Here is a 15512-nt window from a genome sequence, read left to right as displayed (position 1 = left end):
GCATGCCATTAAACATGCAATTGCTCCTCTAAAGGAGCCTGTGGAAAAGAAAGTTCCAATCTGACCCCAGAACTACTCACTTCTTTGCAATCTCCTCGAACACGCCAGGCTTCAGGGGTCTTTGTTGTTTAAATTCCTCAAAGTAAGTGAAGTCTCCCTTGATGATCACTTGTTGATACAGAACTTCAGCCCAATCTGGAACAAATTCGTAGGCCTCGGCCACAATAGCCGCCTGCAGGGAGAACAGAGCTGGAGTTACTGAGCAGGAAGAGTTCAGTCTTGCACAGAAACATCCCTGTGCTTACACTAAAAATATTCCAGGTCTTCTGTTTGTCCCATCTCTTGATGCTGCTCTCCAGAGCAGCTCTGTTACAAATACAAGGGTAACAAAATACTGCAAAGAATCTCCCTTAACCCCTACACAAGACATCAGAGGGGAAGTTGGTTGTTCTCTTGAAAAAAAACCCCTTTTCTTTCTTATTTCCAAGATCACAAAACGATGGATGCCAACGTAGATTAGATTTCAGGGCTCTAGTGTAGAGTCACAGCAGCATGAGAGCCAAGGTCGGGGCTGTGCGATGGCAGCAAGGACTGCTGAAAGCATCAGGCCACAGCAGGACCTGCAGTATGACGGGCTAATAGTCACGGGACTTGGTGGCCATGTGGAAAAGGTGAGCATTATGCTCACAGGAGCAGAGTGCCTCAGTAACTGCTGTTTAAAACAACATTTTTCAGAAAAAGTAAGAGCTGAGGAAGCCAAGCGTACCTGGTAGAACCTAGGCAAGGCCAGGATGGAGTCCATCAGGCTCTGCCTGCTCAGGTTGATCAGCATGGTGCTCTGACCCGTGCTGAGAAAGTGCAGCTGGAGGGTTATCAGCTTTGTGAGCCGACGGCAGCGCAGGGCCTGGCGCACGCAGGAATCCTGGTGAATAAATCAAAGACAAAGGCAAGTTCTGGAGCGTGTTGCTAGAGGAAAGGGATAAATACTCCTCAGAGCAACGAGGAGTTCAGTTGTCCAGTATTTCATCTGTTGGATCACTGCAGTTTTACCATTGATCATGTGCCATTAGTTTTAGATGAAGCTTCCCTCACCCCAAGTACAACTTTCACCATAAGCACGCCAGTTTTTATATTTATGAATATATAATTTATATTGGTCTGTTCTTGCTCGTTAAGCTCATGATCACTCCTCTCAAACTGGGGAACCTGACTGCAACCCCAGATGTTAAAGCCTGACCAGGGAACAGCTGCTGCTCCTGGATCCAGCAGTGGCACTGACACTGCTGGGGTACCTCTGAGCTGGCAGAGCAGGAGATGCCTTTGCTCCTTGTCTGCTGGGCCAGGATTGTGCACACCCTCCCTCCAGCAGCTTGCTTTGTTCTCCCAGGTCAGCCCACTCCTTATGTGCCCCCAGTGCTGTACAGAAGTCACACAATTCCAGCTCCTCTTACCTTAGAATAACTTTCTGCAGCATCAATAAAGAGAGTCAGAGCTTTCATCAGCAGTTTCTTTAAATTTGCAACATCCTGAAGAGACTCCTCTGAAAGGAGGGGCAAAAAATGAACCAATTATTTATAAAAGTGACTAAGTTACAAAAATACCTCCTGGTACCAAGCCTGTCCCTAGTGTTGCTTCAGAAAGCAACAAAAGACTTAAAAAAAACCCCTTTTGTATTAAAAAAGTGCAAAGAAACAGTGATGCCTGTTCAGCCAATGGCCCAAAGCTATTGCTAGAACCTAGTCAAGTGATGGAAGATCTGAAAAGAAATCCAAATCACACATTTGTGGTAGACACAAGCACTGACTATTACCAGATAAATCCAGAAAACCATTTGGCACAGCTTCTGCTTTAGTTGTTGTTGCAGTAGAGACTAACTGCTCCGCAGTGAGATCTGTGTGCTCCACAGCACGCTCCCAGCTGCACAGAACTCACTAAGCTTCGATGTTAACCAGTTATCTGGCACAAACTGGTTTTATATTTATATTTATATTATAACCCCAACACTTTATATTAAAAACCCACTGTGTCACATGCTATTAAAGTGAGGAAAACATGCACGTGTCCTTACCTCCTCCCATGATGGTACCACAGGACTATGACATTCTGGTAAGAGCCAAGAATCTCAACTCTTTCTTTGAAAAATACCAGAGCAGCCAGATAAACTGTTAAGTACAAACATACCCCAAGCCTGGCAAACAGGACCCTGCTTCCAGACAGCGGCAGTTTAATGGCTGTTACCAGGACAACCCAGGCAATCAAAACTCCATTTACCCATCGTGTCTTCCTTAAACAAACTTGCTTGTCTGTGTTGGTTTTGCAGCTTCCACTCACCCCATGGCTGAGACTCAATGAGTTTAAGCTGTGTGCAAGCAGCAGCCTCGTGGTTCTCTCCGATTTCTCGACACATGCTGAAGCACAGGGCGATCATGTTGTGCTTTTCACTGTCCCCTGGGCGACAGCGCTTGATGTAATCCAGCAGAGCTGTCTTCAATGTCCCACTCTGGTCAGATGAAGGAATATCAGATTAAGATGTGAAGAGCTTGTTTTTAATTCACATTTTAGTACCCACAAGCAAATCTGTTCTGGTACAATTTTCCCTAAAGTGATCATTACACTCCTTGAGGTTCCTCCATACCATCTTAAAACATAATGGCAATATTATACCTGGGCTTCACTTCATTACGTCAGGTAAGAAAATCCAGCACCTCTGCATTCATTTATTTACATACAAATGTCAAACCTGACATTTATGACTTTATTTATGTTACAAGAAAGCTATAAATATTTATGATTTGTAAAAAACCCATGAAACATTAACTGGAAGTAAAACCAAAGCAGGACATGAAAACTCTGAAGTGATATTCCCAAGCCTGACGTTTCAATGCTGCTCTCATTGCAGCGCTGAACTAATTAGAACAAACTTCTTAAACTAAAACCAGAATAAAACCCAGAATTAATTTATTACTATGAAACGTGAATAACACTTCCTGCACTCTAGTAATTAAAATCCCCAGATAATTCCACCTTGTGTAAATAGCAATTTCTGATGTAGCCAGAGAGTTCTCTGGAAGTTTTCTCCCCTTTACCCCCCGCCACCTACTGGGTCTAATTTCTTCCTCATGAGCACTTCAAAGTAGTGTTTCTCGTGCAGCAGTTCAAATATGTAGGTCATCTCGTTGTACCTGCCAATTCCAGTGAGAAGACGAACCTGTGGAAACGACAGTGTAAAAGTATGAAGCTCAAAGGAAAGCAGAGAAATCCTCTCTCAGAGCTGTCAGTGAGTGGTGGGGAGCAGGCTGTGTGAGGCCGGAGTGCTGCGTGAGGCCCAGGGAGCTGCAGGCAGGCAGGAGTGCCCTTAGAGCCATGGAAGGTTCATTTTTAGACCAACCCACTGCATCTTTTTTACAGTGAGGAGAAAGGACCTAATTTTACCAAATCAAAATATGCAGTGAAGCTTTTAGCAATGACACCATTATGTTGGGCATGTCTCAGACTCCAGGAGGCCTTTCAAGGCAGGACTTAAAGACACATGACAGCTCGGTAATACAAACCATCACATTTCACCAGTAATTACTTGGACATTCCCATTCTGATTGACCACACTGTTGCCACCTCACCATGCCACTGTCTCCACCTCTATTTTTCCAGAGAAGTTTTCTAAGAGCTTCTGTGACATAAAGATCATCACCTGCACACATCAGACCAAACACCCCCTTCCAGCTTCTAGGGACAGGCAGGACAAGACCGGTCAACACGAGGTGACAGACTGTACTCCACTCCATCACCCACCTACTTCCCCTGCACCTTTCACACGCAAAGTTCTTTGCTGACATGTACATGGAAACCCTCACACAGCATCTGGATAGACACACGGCATCAGACACATACCACAAGCCCGTACTCTTCATTAGGTGCCAGATGTTCATCTGTGAGGAGCCGTGCTGCCTGGAGGACTCGAGTGATTCCTTCCATGTGGCAAGTCAAACTAAAGCAATTATGGGCCAAAATCAGCAATTCTGTAACTGAAGAACAGAAGAACTCAGGTATTTCCATTAATAAGCTGAGGAAGTTAATTATTATGCCTCTCTCCAGAAGTGATGCCATCTCTGCAGAGGACACACAACCTTTCCAGTACAAACAGCAGAGCTGCATCAGAAAGCTGAGCTATCATGGTTCTGTCCTATGCAATGGGAAGAAGTAACAGTTTCTGTTACAGTGTGCATTCAGTCTGGCTTCTCAATCTGTGGGAAAGTCTGGGGGTTTTGGATCATTTTCTATAATGTTATTTTATTCCACACACAAAACTTCCCACCTCCTCCACCAAAAGCTGACTGGCAAATGGATAATCATACATCGGCACCCCGCTACGACAAACCAGCTCTGCATTCCAAAAGGGAAGGCTGTAAGTTCATTTATCATTCATCAATTCCATACACCACCTAAAGGAGTTAAACCAGCACATCCCAGCGTACTCCATTGTCCCCAGAAGGCCTGATCTAACACTGTAAAGCCATCATGACACAGTGGTGTCCCAGACCTTACTCTCAGCACCACGCAATTCACCTCAGAAAAGCAGCAGTATTACGGGAACTGGTACACAACGTATTTAAAAATACAGATTTTGAAAAGAACTCAGTTAATGTCATAAACCTATACCACAGATTTTGAAACAAACCAATGATATACTTGTCAACAGGTACTCGAGCAGAGACTCCATGCAGAGAGAGGTAGAGTCCTCCAGCACAGTTTGGTAATTACCAACATTGTTTCCTCGGAGCCTCTCCCTTATTACAAGAAAAATACTAATATCTACCTTTATATTACTTAACCAGACAAAATAAGGGGTAAGTTAAGATCTGGCAACAGGACAAACGTGTTAGGGACATGAAGATTACATAGAACATTGTCATCAGTAATAGATGCTTCCATCAGCATTGCTTTTATTTGTTGTGAAGTGATTTTAAACGAAGTAACACCATGTGCAGTAACACTCTAGTTACATCAAGTATTATTTGCCATTTACTTACTGCATGACAGTTCCCCACGTGGTACAGAGGAAATTTTATCCAGTAGCTTCATGCCAACCAAGGTATGGTCCTGGCACAGCTTGGCAAGCTGTAGGAATGCCTGACTCTCAGCTGCAGGGTTCAAAACCTGTTTCTGTCCTGTGTCCACACAGAGAGAGAGTTATGGCACAAGTGCTAATTGTTCAGGAGAAATTAGCTGCGTTCACAGAAAAAAACCCAAACAAACCAATATAACTTCATCCAGACTGACCTAGGACTGGGAACTACAATTCTGAAGACACTTTTGATCTTATTGCTTAAATTCAAGAATCAGATACTACTTCTTTCCAGTGCAATGCAACGAAATCCTACTGAACAACCATATTGCTACTGGAATTACACCTATAATTTCACAAATTCCGTAGCTGCTGCTGCTCCTCTTCCTTACACAACACAATCCTAACCCATCCCTTGCAGTGGCTCTGATTCATAGTCTTCCATGAACCAGTTCAATTCATGAACTCAACAGAAAACTCTTTTCTGGATTTGTTTTCTGCTGGGTTAGTAAGTTGACTCTCCTGAAGGAGGTGCACCAAATCACCTGAGCTAACCAAGTGACTGGTACAAGGGGAGCAGCAGGAGTGAGGGGGAGCAGAGTGAAGGACGGTAGGAGCAGAGGAGAGCACGTCTGGACTCAAGGATCTCCATCCAGTGGCTCATTGTTTCTCATGGAACTTTGTTATTAATGTTGTGGCAAAGCAGAAGTTACTCAAATACAAAAGCCCCCCAGATAAATTCCTGCTGTTTTGAGGAACATCCCTCCTTTCACAAAGTAAAGAAAAAAAGGGGGGAAATCTTTGGGCACGCTTTTCACAAAGAAATTAACACGAGTCATGATGGTGTGGGGCTGCAAAGATCATGATTAAAAAACCCAAACAAACCTTTTTTTAAAAACCATTAAATTTACACCCACAAAAAATAAAACCTTAACTACGGCAACACCACACTGGACACAAAGGTAACTAAAAATAGACATTTGTATAAAATCTTACACAAGGTGTACAAGGTTTACAAACCTTATACTAGAGCTGCCCAAACATTACTGACCATAATTAGCACTCAAATATCTCGAGAGCAAGGACTGGTTTTCAGATACACAAATACTACACTTACAAACCAAAAATGCTAAAACACAAGCTCAAGCCTCTTTACTACCTTTCCCTTCTGAAGATGCCAATAATTCCTGCACGATTTCTTCAGCCACTAGCTCTGCCACGGTTTCAGGCTGGAGACCCTGCGTGGTGATGAACGCCTGAGCCTTCCGGCACCTGTCCGGCTGGTGGGACGACAGAATTGCTCGGAGCACTTTTTCAGGGTTGTGGGCTGACATTTCACTGTAGGAGCAGTTCAATTCCTAAGAAACACACACACGCTTAGAAGATTCTGCACAGCAAAAATCCCAGTCCAGAACATACATTGACCTGCAGTACATCATCTTAATGATGAGCTGATGCAAGTGGGCAGTGCTGGAGAAGCAGATAAAACTCAGTTTCAAAAAATGCAAACATAATTTGTTCTTATATCAGTGCCTGCTTCTGTGTATCTTCAGTATTCATGTTCTCCAGATCAGGATGGCACGTAAGTACTTTGTGTTTGAAGTTTAATACTCACAGAGCTGTCGCCACGGACAGAGATGCTTTCCTGAACCAAATATAAACCTTAATACTTAAAACACCTAGAAGAACGACAGGAGTATCTCCTCCCAAACAAAGGATTGTGTTTTACTGCAGAAGTTTTACTTACGAGGTTCCTTTTCCTCTTCTCTACACACCACAAACTCTCAGTGAAAAAGACGTACCAATTTTTACATTTGTGACATCTGGAGGAGTTGTGAGGCTCTGTCAATACTCTGCTGTAACATATTCCAACCTTACAAATTTACAAACTAATTGAAAAATGTACCTCAGAAACACAATGACCAACTCTTAACTCAAAAGTATGGACGTGCAGCTTCAGGCAAGAGGTATATGGATGGTATCAAAGGGAACAAGTCAGTCATACGACTACTTCTCAGTAGCTCAAACCTAAAGCACTCACTCCAAATATCTGAGGCATGAAAAATGCTGCAGGAAAATCTAAGAACCTCTGTGATAAAGACGTACCAATATTTTCAGCACACATGCTGCTGTTTTTATTCAGAAAAAACTAACGCTATCTTCCAAAAACACGAACCAAATACCATGGAAAAGGGTTCTGTACCCTGACAGAAGTGTTCAGCAGCACCCTCTGGAGAAGATGCAGAGGTGGACTACTGGCAATCATGAAGGTCAAGGAGCAGAGAGGCAGCAAACAACAATCAGCTACTTCTCCTATCACTGTCTGGGTCAAACCACTTAGAAGTTACTAGCCACTCCTCTGAGCAGCCTCTGGGTAAAGAGCTGCCACTGTGTGCAGCCTGCGGAGCATTTCTGTGCTAAAGCTTCTAAGGCAGCTGCTATCCCTTTGTCTGCTCCTGGGCCGGTGTTGATTATGAAGGATCCCACAACAAAGGCCCAAAGCAGAGTGCTAGATGAACAACATATGCTTGAAAGATGATAGAAAAGGCACATCAAAGAGACACAGGCTGAAATCTGGCTCAGTGGAGTCGGAGGTAGGGGCCTGGGGAGTCTGGGAGTTGAGTTCATTTCAACGCTTCATGCCTAGGAAGCATCTGGCCATTTTTCCACACAAAGGCTTGGGAATTTCATCCTCTGAAGCTTGTTTCAGGCACCTGGTGAGTACTTATACCACTCCTTAGCCTTTCCTCCACAAACTTCCGCAGTGCAGCTCGATACAAACCACTTGTTTCTTCAGTAACGTTACTAGACACATACCTTAGAAAGCTCATATAAACAGAGAACCTGTCTGCAGTAGTTCCTTCCATGGACACATTCATCTATGAGAGCTTTCAGACTGGTAACAACTTGATCATCTGGAGATGGAGCCACAATGTGTGTCCAGTCTTCTAAGCTTGATGCTGGAAACAAAGGTACTATAAATTCCTTTCTCATAAAGACAGATAACATTGACAAGCCTCACACTTGGAGCAAGACTCCAGAAATCTGTAGCAAATACATGTTTTCTCAGTCTCTGAAAACTGAACTCTTGATAGCTGTGATTTTTTTTTTTAAGTTTTAGGGTACAAACAAAGTGACAGAACAAAAATGAGCCAAAATATCTACAACACTATCTCAGATGTAAAATTCCTAAGCATAAGAGAGCATAAGGATTCAGCAGTCTTTGTTATGGCTTAGGCTTCATTTATTCTCTTCTATTCTTATTAAGCTTTATACATGTCACTACTAGAAAGTAACGTTCCAGCTGACAGCTTTCTCGTTCAGGCTTCATAAATACACACCGACTACTTTATATATATAAACACTACCAGCCTTAGCTTTGCTACTAATAAGAAACACTAAACCCTTTATAATGTACAAAGAATTCAGAGAAATATATTAATTAAAGTATTTCCACGTTTCAGCTCCAGAAACACACTCAAGATTTACTAGAGTGTGTACTTCAAAAGCAGGAACACGGATGAAGTATATCACAAGGCTTCAAATGCTTTTCACCAGAGGATTTATGAACCCAGGAGATAACCCACTGTCAGGAAGACCTTATTACCTGCAGAAATTTTTGGGGAAATTAAGACTGCAACAAAAGAGGAAGACTCCAGTAGCACCCCAACAATGGTATTAATTGGTTAATGGCACTTACCGCTCGGGACTCTGCTTTGCTGAGACACACTGCTTTCAGAGGTCTTCTCTCTCGCTACAAGGAGAGTCTGAATAACTGTGTGCAATTCACCTGGATCAGTCTCCCCTGAAGCCAGAGCTCTGCAATGCAATACCAGTGACACATCTCTGTCGTAGAAATGGAAATACTGACAAACACGGCTGGCTTCGTGCACGCTTCCTTCATCAAGAAGGCATCCGATCAGAAACTTGAGTGATTCCTCCTCATCATCAGTCAAGGTCTGTTGGGACTCTCTGAATGCCAGACCCTCTAGTTTTAAGTACTTTGCTGTGTTCAGAGCAGGTAGCTTTGAAAAAGAAAACTCCTTAGCTAAGTTATCAAAGGTAAGATCCCTATTCACAACATGGGAGGAAAACCTCGACTTGCCCGACCCTTCACTTGTGGATAACGTTTGCTGTGCGATACGACAAATCCAGATCTGCTTCTCTATGGCTTCTAATTTGTGCAGATACACCGAGTCATTCTTGGCTAGCCAATGGCCAGCTAGGGTAAGCAACAAATGTCTCTCCATAATGCTGTTTATCTTCTCATGAGCTGAAGATTCAAATACTGTGTTTGCCTGATTATAAAAAAAATCAGATGCAGCTTTGCTGGAGATGGCATTTTTCATGAAGTTGTCATTACATTTTTTCCAGAATTCAGTTCTTGTCTGGTTTTGTTGCCACTGTCCAGTGTATCTTAAATGATGAAGATCTCTTAGAACCTGCAAAATTCACAGAGGTTTTAAACAACTCTCTTTCCAAAAAAGAAAAATCACACCGGGTGGCCAGAATACCCAAAAATTGAATTTAAATCGTGTCCCAATATGCAACAAACCCATCTATTTTTCTCACCAAAGAAAACTGATTGTATGGCAAGTAAAAATAGCAAGAGAGGAAGGAAAACTACACTATCCTTTTCAGCTCAGCACTTACAGTCAACTTGTTTGGTGTACTTGCATTTTAAATAAGAAGTTTTTTTGAAGAAAAATTTGTGTTTCAGGAAGACTGAGAAGTAACATTCTCAAAACTGCCAGTAATAGGAGCATGAAGAGGTGAATATCGTTATTTAACTGTACTGTACCTCTTGGGTAACTACGTTGTCCACAGGCAATTCAGCTAGTGCTGCTACCTCCCGAGCCAGGGAGAACATGCCTTTCTCTTGTAGCTGCTCCAGAATTGATCTGCACTCACTCTGAAATGTCTCCATACTGTAACTGGTTAGGATGGAGCGATTAATGGAGATGGAGGAATCCTTCAGGGTCTCGCTGAGTGCACAGAGCTTCCTCACGTAAGGGCCTGTTTTAAAAGAGCATAAACAATTAAAGGCAGATGGTTTTTGAGCCTGAGGAAATTCTGCTGCTTATTTCAGCATGCAACCCTGCCAGAGAAGGAGCACAGATTTTACACTCCAAAACTTTAATGGGACTGAAAATAACTTCTAAATCCCTGTCTAAAATACTTCTTTAGATAATTTGTGCATTCCTCATCAACACTTGCACGGAATCGTTCTCCCAAACAGGCTTACACACACAGTGACATTTTCACCACTGCAATTCACCCTAAGGATCAACTCAGGTTATAGAAATTCTTATACAAAACCAAAACAGTATGAATACACTTAATGTAAATATTTTCAGTCATTCCAAAAACATTATATGTGGTCTTTAGATTAAAGCAGTAGTATCATCTAACAGAGGAAGGTGTATTTACCATCGAGTAGAAGATTATCTGCTGCTGCAAAGAGCTGTAAGAGCTTTCCTAATTCATATTCCGTTCTACATTGCTGCATCATCAATTCAAGAAGAAACACTGCTTGTGATTCCAACCACTGCACAGGTAATTCTGAAGCTGCTGGTTCATCTTCAGTTTTAAGCTGTGTAGATAAAGATTTTTAAGTGTTGGGGTCTTTTTTGCAAAGATATTCTGCATTTTGGTGGGAGTCGCACTGGAAATGGAAGGTGTACCAGATCTACCTTCTTCTGTAAGAAACAATTAACTGCCAGTCCCAAGGGGGCACTTATCCATCACTGATGTATGTATGACTTTGATCTAAAAGTAGTCAATTTTATGACAGGGTGACCACCAATTACTCCTGATAATCATGGAAGAGAGAAAAGATGCAAGAGGAATCAGAAATGGACAGATAAAATAAATTGCTAGATTAATAGCTCCTGTCATACTGCTGTATACTTTATAAGCACATCCACTTGTGAGTGGCACACAGGCAAAGGAAACTGATCTAGCCTTAGCTTGAATCGGACAAAAACCCACTAATGATATGGAATCTTAGTTACCAAGATATTCAGGGAGGTAGAAAATTGTGATGGAAAGAACTGAAATAATTTCTGAAAACATCTCTATGTGACAAACAAGGCACACTGCATGAAACCACTTTGGTCCTCTTAAAACCAATTACTAAATCAATGTTTTAATCAAAGCGTGTAATTCAGTTCACTGAGTCATTTTCAAAGTCTACGCAACTACAAAAACTAAAGCAATATCACAGATTCTTTCATAAACTCTGAAACATTCAAAAGAGTTGTCTTTCTTAAAGAGATATTCCCTGGAAGCCCCTGGTTTATCAGCTCAGTATTGTCTTGCCTTGGTCAATATAGAATAGAGAATATCCCACACTTACTCACCACAAATAATTCAATTTACCAACAGTGGTCCTACTTGAGTCAATGTCAACTTTCAAACAATAAACTTTCAGATGCCTATCACATTCTAATAAGAGAAAACCTAGGCAAAGACATTTAGAGAAAATGAATTTCCTTACTTTTGTGAGACTTTCCTGAAACTTGTCCAGTTTGGTTTTAGCTTCACTGTATTTTTTACAATTCATACATAGTTCATACACCTCCAGTATATACAGTAAAGGGGAATCCTTTAAGACACAAAAATAGGTTATAATTCTTTCCTAAAAAGCCTCAATAAAAGTAGAAATTGTCTTCCTCAGAACAATAAAGTTCTCATTTATTAAAACTGCATGCAAGGCTAGTACATGATCTGCAAATCTGTAATAGTTGGAAGAAGTTCCATTCAAAGATATTCTCACTTGACCAGGATTTTCAGTGGATTACACCCAGGTTATCTAGGCCACAAATAGCCAGACAGAAGGGGAATATATAGGCCATCTCCTCTCCAAGATGATTTGAGATACACTCAAGTATACCACTAAAAAGATATTAACTTACCTTTAAAAAGAGCTGGAAGCCATTTAGAAGCGTTTTGCTTTTTTGCTTTCTTAAAAAGACTTTCCAGATAACTGACAGGTCATGAAGATCCCACTCATGATTTTCTGCTGAGCTTTGAATATGGTTTGTTGCTTCAGCTCTGGTAGTATCATCCACAGTAGTAATTATCCAAACACACAGACAATGAATAATGTTTGCATCCTGTCAAATGACAAAAACGATGGGTTTATAATAACCAGAGACCAATATCACCTCATTATATATCACCTGGCCAAATGTGTCGTACTATTCACAGTCACTACAAAAATGGAGAGAAAAACTTGATGAATGCAACCTACATATCTACCATTTAACCTAATTGTGCACAATTGCCACTTTTTTATTGCTTATTCCTCTAAAAGATAAATAACTTCATCAATACTCACTTGGAAACATGCTGCTAGAACACTCAGAATGGGAGCGTGCTCTCTCAATCCTTCAGTCAACAGGTAACGTGAAGGGTTGGAGTTCCCCTGACACTGAAAAAGGATTTGAAAGAGACTATCTGCATATTTGCTCTTGAACACACCGGCAGCACCGTGTGCAGGACTCCCTGCATCAGGACACAAAAACGGCAACTTCTCCAATGCCAGCATCAGGTGATCTTGTAAAATGGGAGTGAAATCTTGGAGGACAGAAATGACCTAGGAAAACAGAACCAAAAGCATCTGTACAGAGTGAGATCCAAGAGAACGAGGTGGAAGGACTGAAGTGTTAAACACACAGAAAAGACAAAACATTCTTCAAATTTGATTTTTTTAGAACATTTTTTGGACACCTAGAGAGGAAAAAGTGTTCTGTAGTGTGAATTATTCTAATAAAATATTAAAGCTCATCCTCTTACATGAAGCTAAAATGTCTCCTAGAGACACTCATTTTTGTCATACTGCTAACAGCAGATCATGAAAACTGTCCACTTAGTTGCAGTTGTGTAATGACAAATTTTTTCTTTTCAAGACAACAAAGAGATCCAAGTTAAAATCCTAGGCCTGCTAAGTATCATCTTATGGGGAGTTTTCCAGTTAGCTTCTTCACACTACTTTTCCCAAATTGCTTTTAATTTTTACATTATCAGTAATATTTTCTTATTTTTAAAATTATGTTCAAAACCAGAAATGGAAGATTTGGATTCTCAAAAGCTCAAGTGTCTTTACACAAAAATCGATGTAAGTTTTGAAGGAAAGATGAGTGGCCTTATTAAAACTTACACTGAACTCTCCAATAAAACAAAAACTAACTAAATGATTTTAAATTAAACCTACAAACAGCATGTCATAATTTTAACTAAATTTAAAAAGAAAATTAAGTCCCTCCTTGGTGAAAATTTTTGTGTCCAATTCACTTCAAAGAAACACTCAAATCACTCCTCTCTGAAAACTCTTTTATCCACTACTGATTAATAACATCACATACAATTTTTCCAACAGGGAATTTTTTTTCCTAATCTTCTCTTTTAACAGTCAGCTTTCATGCTCTTAGAAGTATATTATTATATCTGCTGAACAGTCAGTTCCTTCTGGACTCAATTTCCTTTGTCTTGTTTTAGCTTTTCACATACCAAGAGGGAAAGAAAAGTAGGGAAGTCTGGCTGTAAGAGAAGGGCTATCATAATCAGAGGATATCAAACATCCTGAGACAACTTCTAACTCCCTGGAAACTGATGAGGCTTCAGTTTTATGTTGTCTCCACAATGTGATATTTTCTTGTTAAAATAATCTATTTTTTCGTTCCTTTTTTTTTAACATCACAAAGAACATTCTTGATAAACTCTTATTTTCATTTAAAATCATACACAGATCGCTTACCTTGTCTGGCTGGTAGCTGTACAGCTGGGTTTGGATGATGAACTGCAGCCAGTCGTTGGCTTTGGCACATTCCTTTAGATAAGATGTACTCAGTCTGATATTATGGAGTTTACAGAACTGCATTACCAAAGACCACTGCCTTCTAGAGTCACTAGACGTCCTGCATGGAATTTAAAGAGCTCCAGCTGTAATAAACTGGTATTTATACCAGAAGTTAACAATGTACAAACTCATCGTGTGGCCTGAGATGCCTACAAATGGCAACACCAGCACTTCCACTGCCTTCACTACAGATCGGGTCACATCCACTGTGGAGCTCCCACACCACACCCTGCCGACGTTCCCACCCACCAAGGCAGGGACATTGTCCTGTCCTGACAGTGTAGGGTTTGAAAAGAAGTCAACAATCTTCACCTCTAAGTGTGCTGCAAGAACTCTGTCGAACAGTGAGTCTAACACGCTGCCTGCACTTCCTTATTCTTGCCAATATACCTCTATGACCTCTACTACTCGAAATACCAAGCCCACATTCTAAATTCAAATATTGTTGTTCAGTTTACTGCAACAGAACACACAGAGATCTTGTCAATGTTCTCTGAATACACAAATGGTAAAATTCAGTGCTCAATCTCAATTTGCCAGCATAATCCTTTAAATCACGTTTTACTCACTTCTTTACTCCTTGATGCTCCACTGCATCCCAAAATGCGTCTTCTAAGGAGACAAGAACTTCTGCTGCTGCTGCTTTTTCACCATCAGCCAATTTTGTTAACTTTTCAACTGTTTAAAAGAATATATTACTATTTCTGACATGCTCTTTGGGATTAGAATAAGGGTAATATTTTCAAAAGTACCAGTATTTTCCTAGTTGGGACAAAAAGACACCTGTTGACCTATATTTAGAAATCAAACTTTCTAAAGTTATTCCTAGGATAAATTTAATTTCCTTACAGCTCTCAACATCTGATTTCACTGCAGCTGTAAGACAGTCTTCAAGTGCAAAAGAGAAAAGAGATTTGGTAACGTCCCTCTTTAATCCTCCAGTTATATTATCACAACATTAGGCTGAACTTTAAATATTACACTGAGCCCTGGGCAGCTGTTTGACAGTGTCTATTCAATACTCCTGCAATTCTGGCTGCATGTCATGGTCTTCCTGCCTTATTTGGCATGCCAGGTTCAAAATGCACCTTCAAAATTAGTAAGAAGAAGGAATAAAAGAAGAGCAGAATTCTTAGCTCTTCAAAGGACACGATGCTTTTACTGCATTCCTGAGAAGTTAGACACCATCGTTCAATCCATCCCTGCTTCTCTTCCCAATAAATACATAGTACCCAATTTTAAAACAAATGAAAGACACCCTTACCCAAAGATTCTCTTATTTGATTGTGCTGAGATCCTTCATTTCTAGTTCTGTAACTGAAAATTATGTTTGCAACTTTAATATCGACCCTGAGTTTGAGGCTGTCGAGACCGAGCAATTCTAGAAAACACACACAGGCTGCTCCTACTGAAGGCACACTGAAGGAAGAAAGAGCTAGAATATAGGCTTCCTTTCCAGCTTGCTGAATCCTGAAACAAAAAGAACACCACTTAACACATATGATTTTTAACAAATTTTCAAACATGAATATTCCCCATGTAAACAAGTACCTACAAGGTTTACTAAACTCACAGACTTTATCAGCA

General features: G+C 40.8%; 1 protein-coding gene across 1 annotated transcript in view; it reads right to left on the bottom strand.

Annotated features, from left to right (window-relative positions):
- Positions 1-15512, bottom strand: part of SPG11 (SPG11 vesicle trafficking associated, spatacsin) — a 35272-nt gene that overhangs the window by 2190 nt on the left and 17570 nt on the right. Inside the window, exons 22-39 of the mRNA XM_068410284.1 lie at positions 15190-15395; positions 14495-14603; positions 13824-13983; positions 12405-12662; positions 11980-12180; positions 11562-11669; positions 10493-10655; positions 9864-10078; positions 8763-9504; positions 7880-8022; positions 6222-6420; positions 5028-5165; positions 3889-4022; positions 3101-3208; positions 2332-2500; positions 1452-1540; positions 767-922; positions 81-232 (exon numbers count right to left, since the gene is read on the bottom strand). Coding sequence (XP_068266385.1) covers positions 81-232; positions 767-922; positions 1452-1540; positions 2332-2500; positions 3101-3208; positions 3889-4022; positions 5028-5165; positions 6222-6420; positions 7880-8022; positions 8763-9504; positions 9864-10078; positions 10493-10655; positions 11562-11669; positions 11980-12180; positions 12405-12662; positions 13824-13983; positions 14495-14603; positions 15190-15395 — 3450 coding nt within the window. The remainder of the gene's footprint in view (positions 1-80; positions 233-766; positions 923-1451; positions 1541-2331; positions 2501-3100; positions 3209-3888; positions 4023-5027; positions 5166-6221; positions 6421-7879; positions 8023-8762; positions 9505-9863; positions 10079-10492; positions 10656-11561; positions 11670-11979; positions 12181-12404; positions 12663-13823; positions 13984-14494; positions 14604-15189; positions 15396-15512) is intronic.

The sequence above is a fragment of the Nyctibius grandis genome, chromosome 11 (assembly GCF_013368605.1).
Source record: "Nyctibius grandis isolate bNycGra1 chromosome 11, bNycGra1.pri, whole genome shotgun sequence".
Classification (NCBI taxonomy): Eukaryota; Metazoa; Chordata; class Aves; order Nyctibiiformes; family Nyctibiidae; genus Nyctibius; species Nyctibius grandis.
The sequence above is the reverse complement of the archived record's forward strand: the minus strand, read 5'-3'. Positions and strand labels throughout refer to the sequence as shown.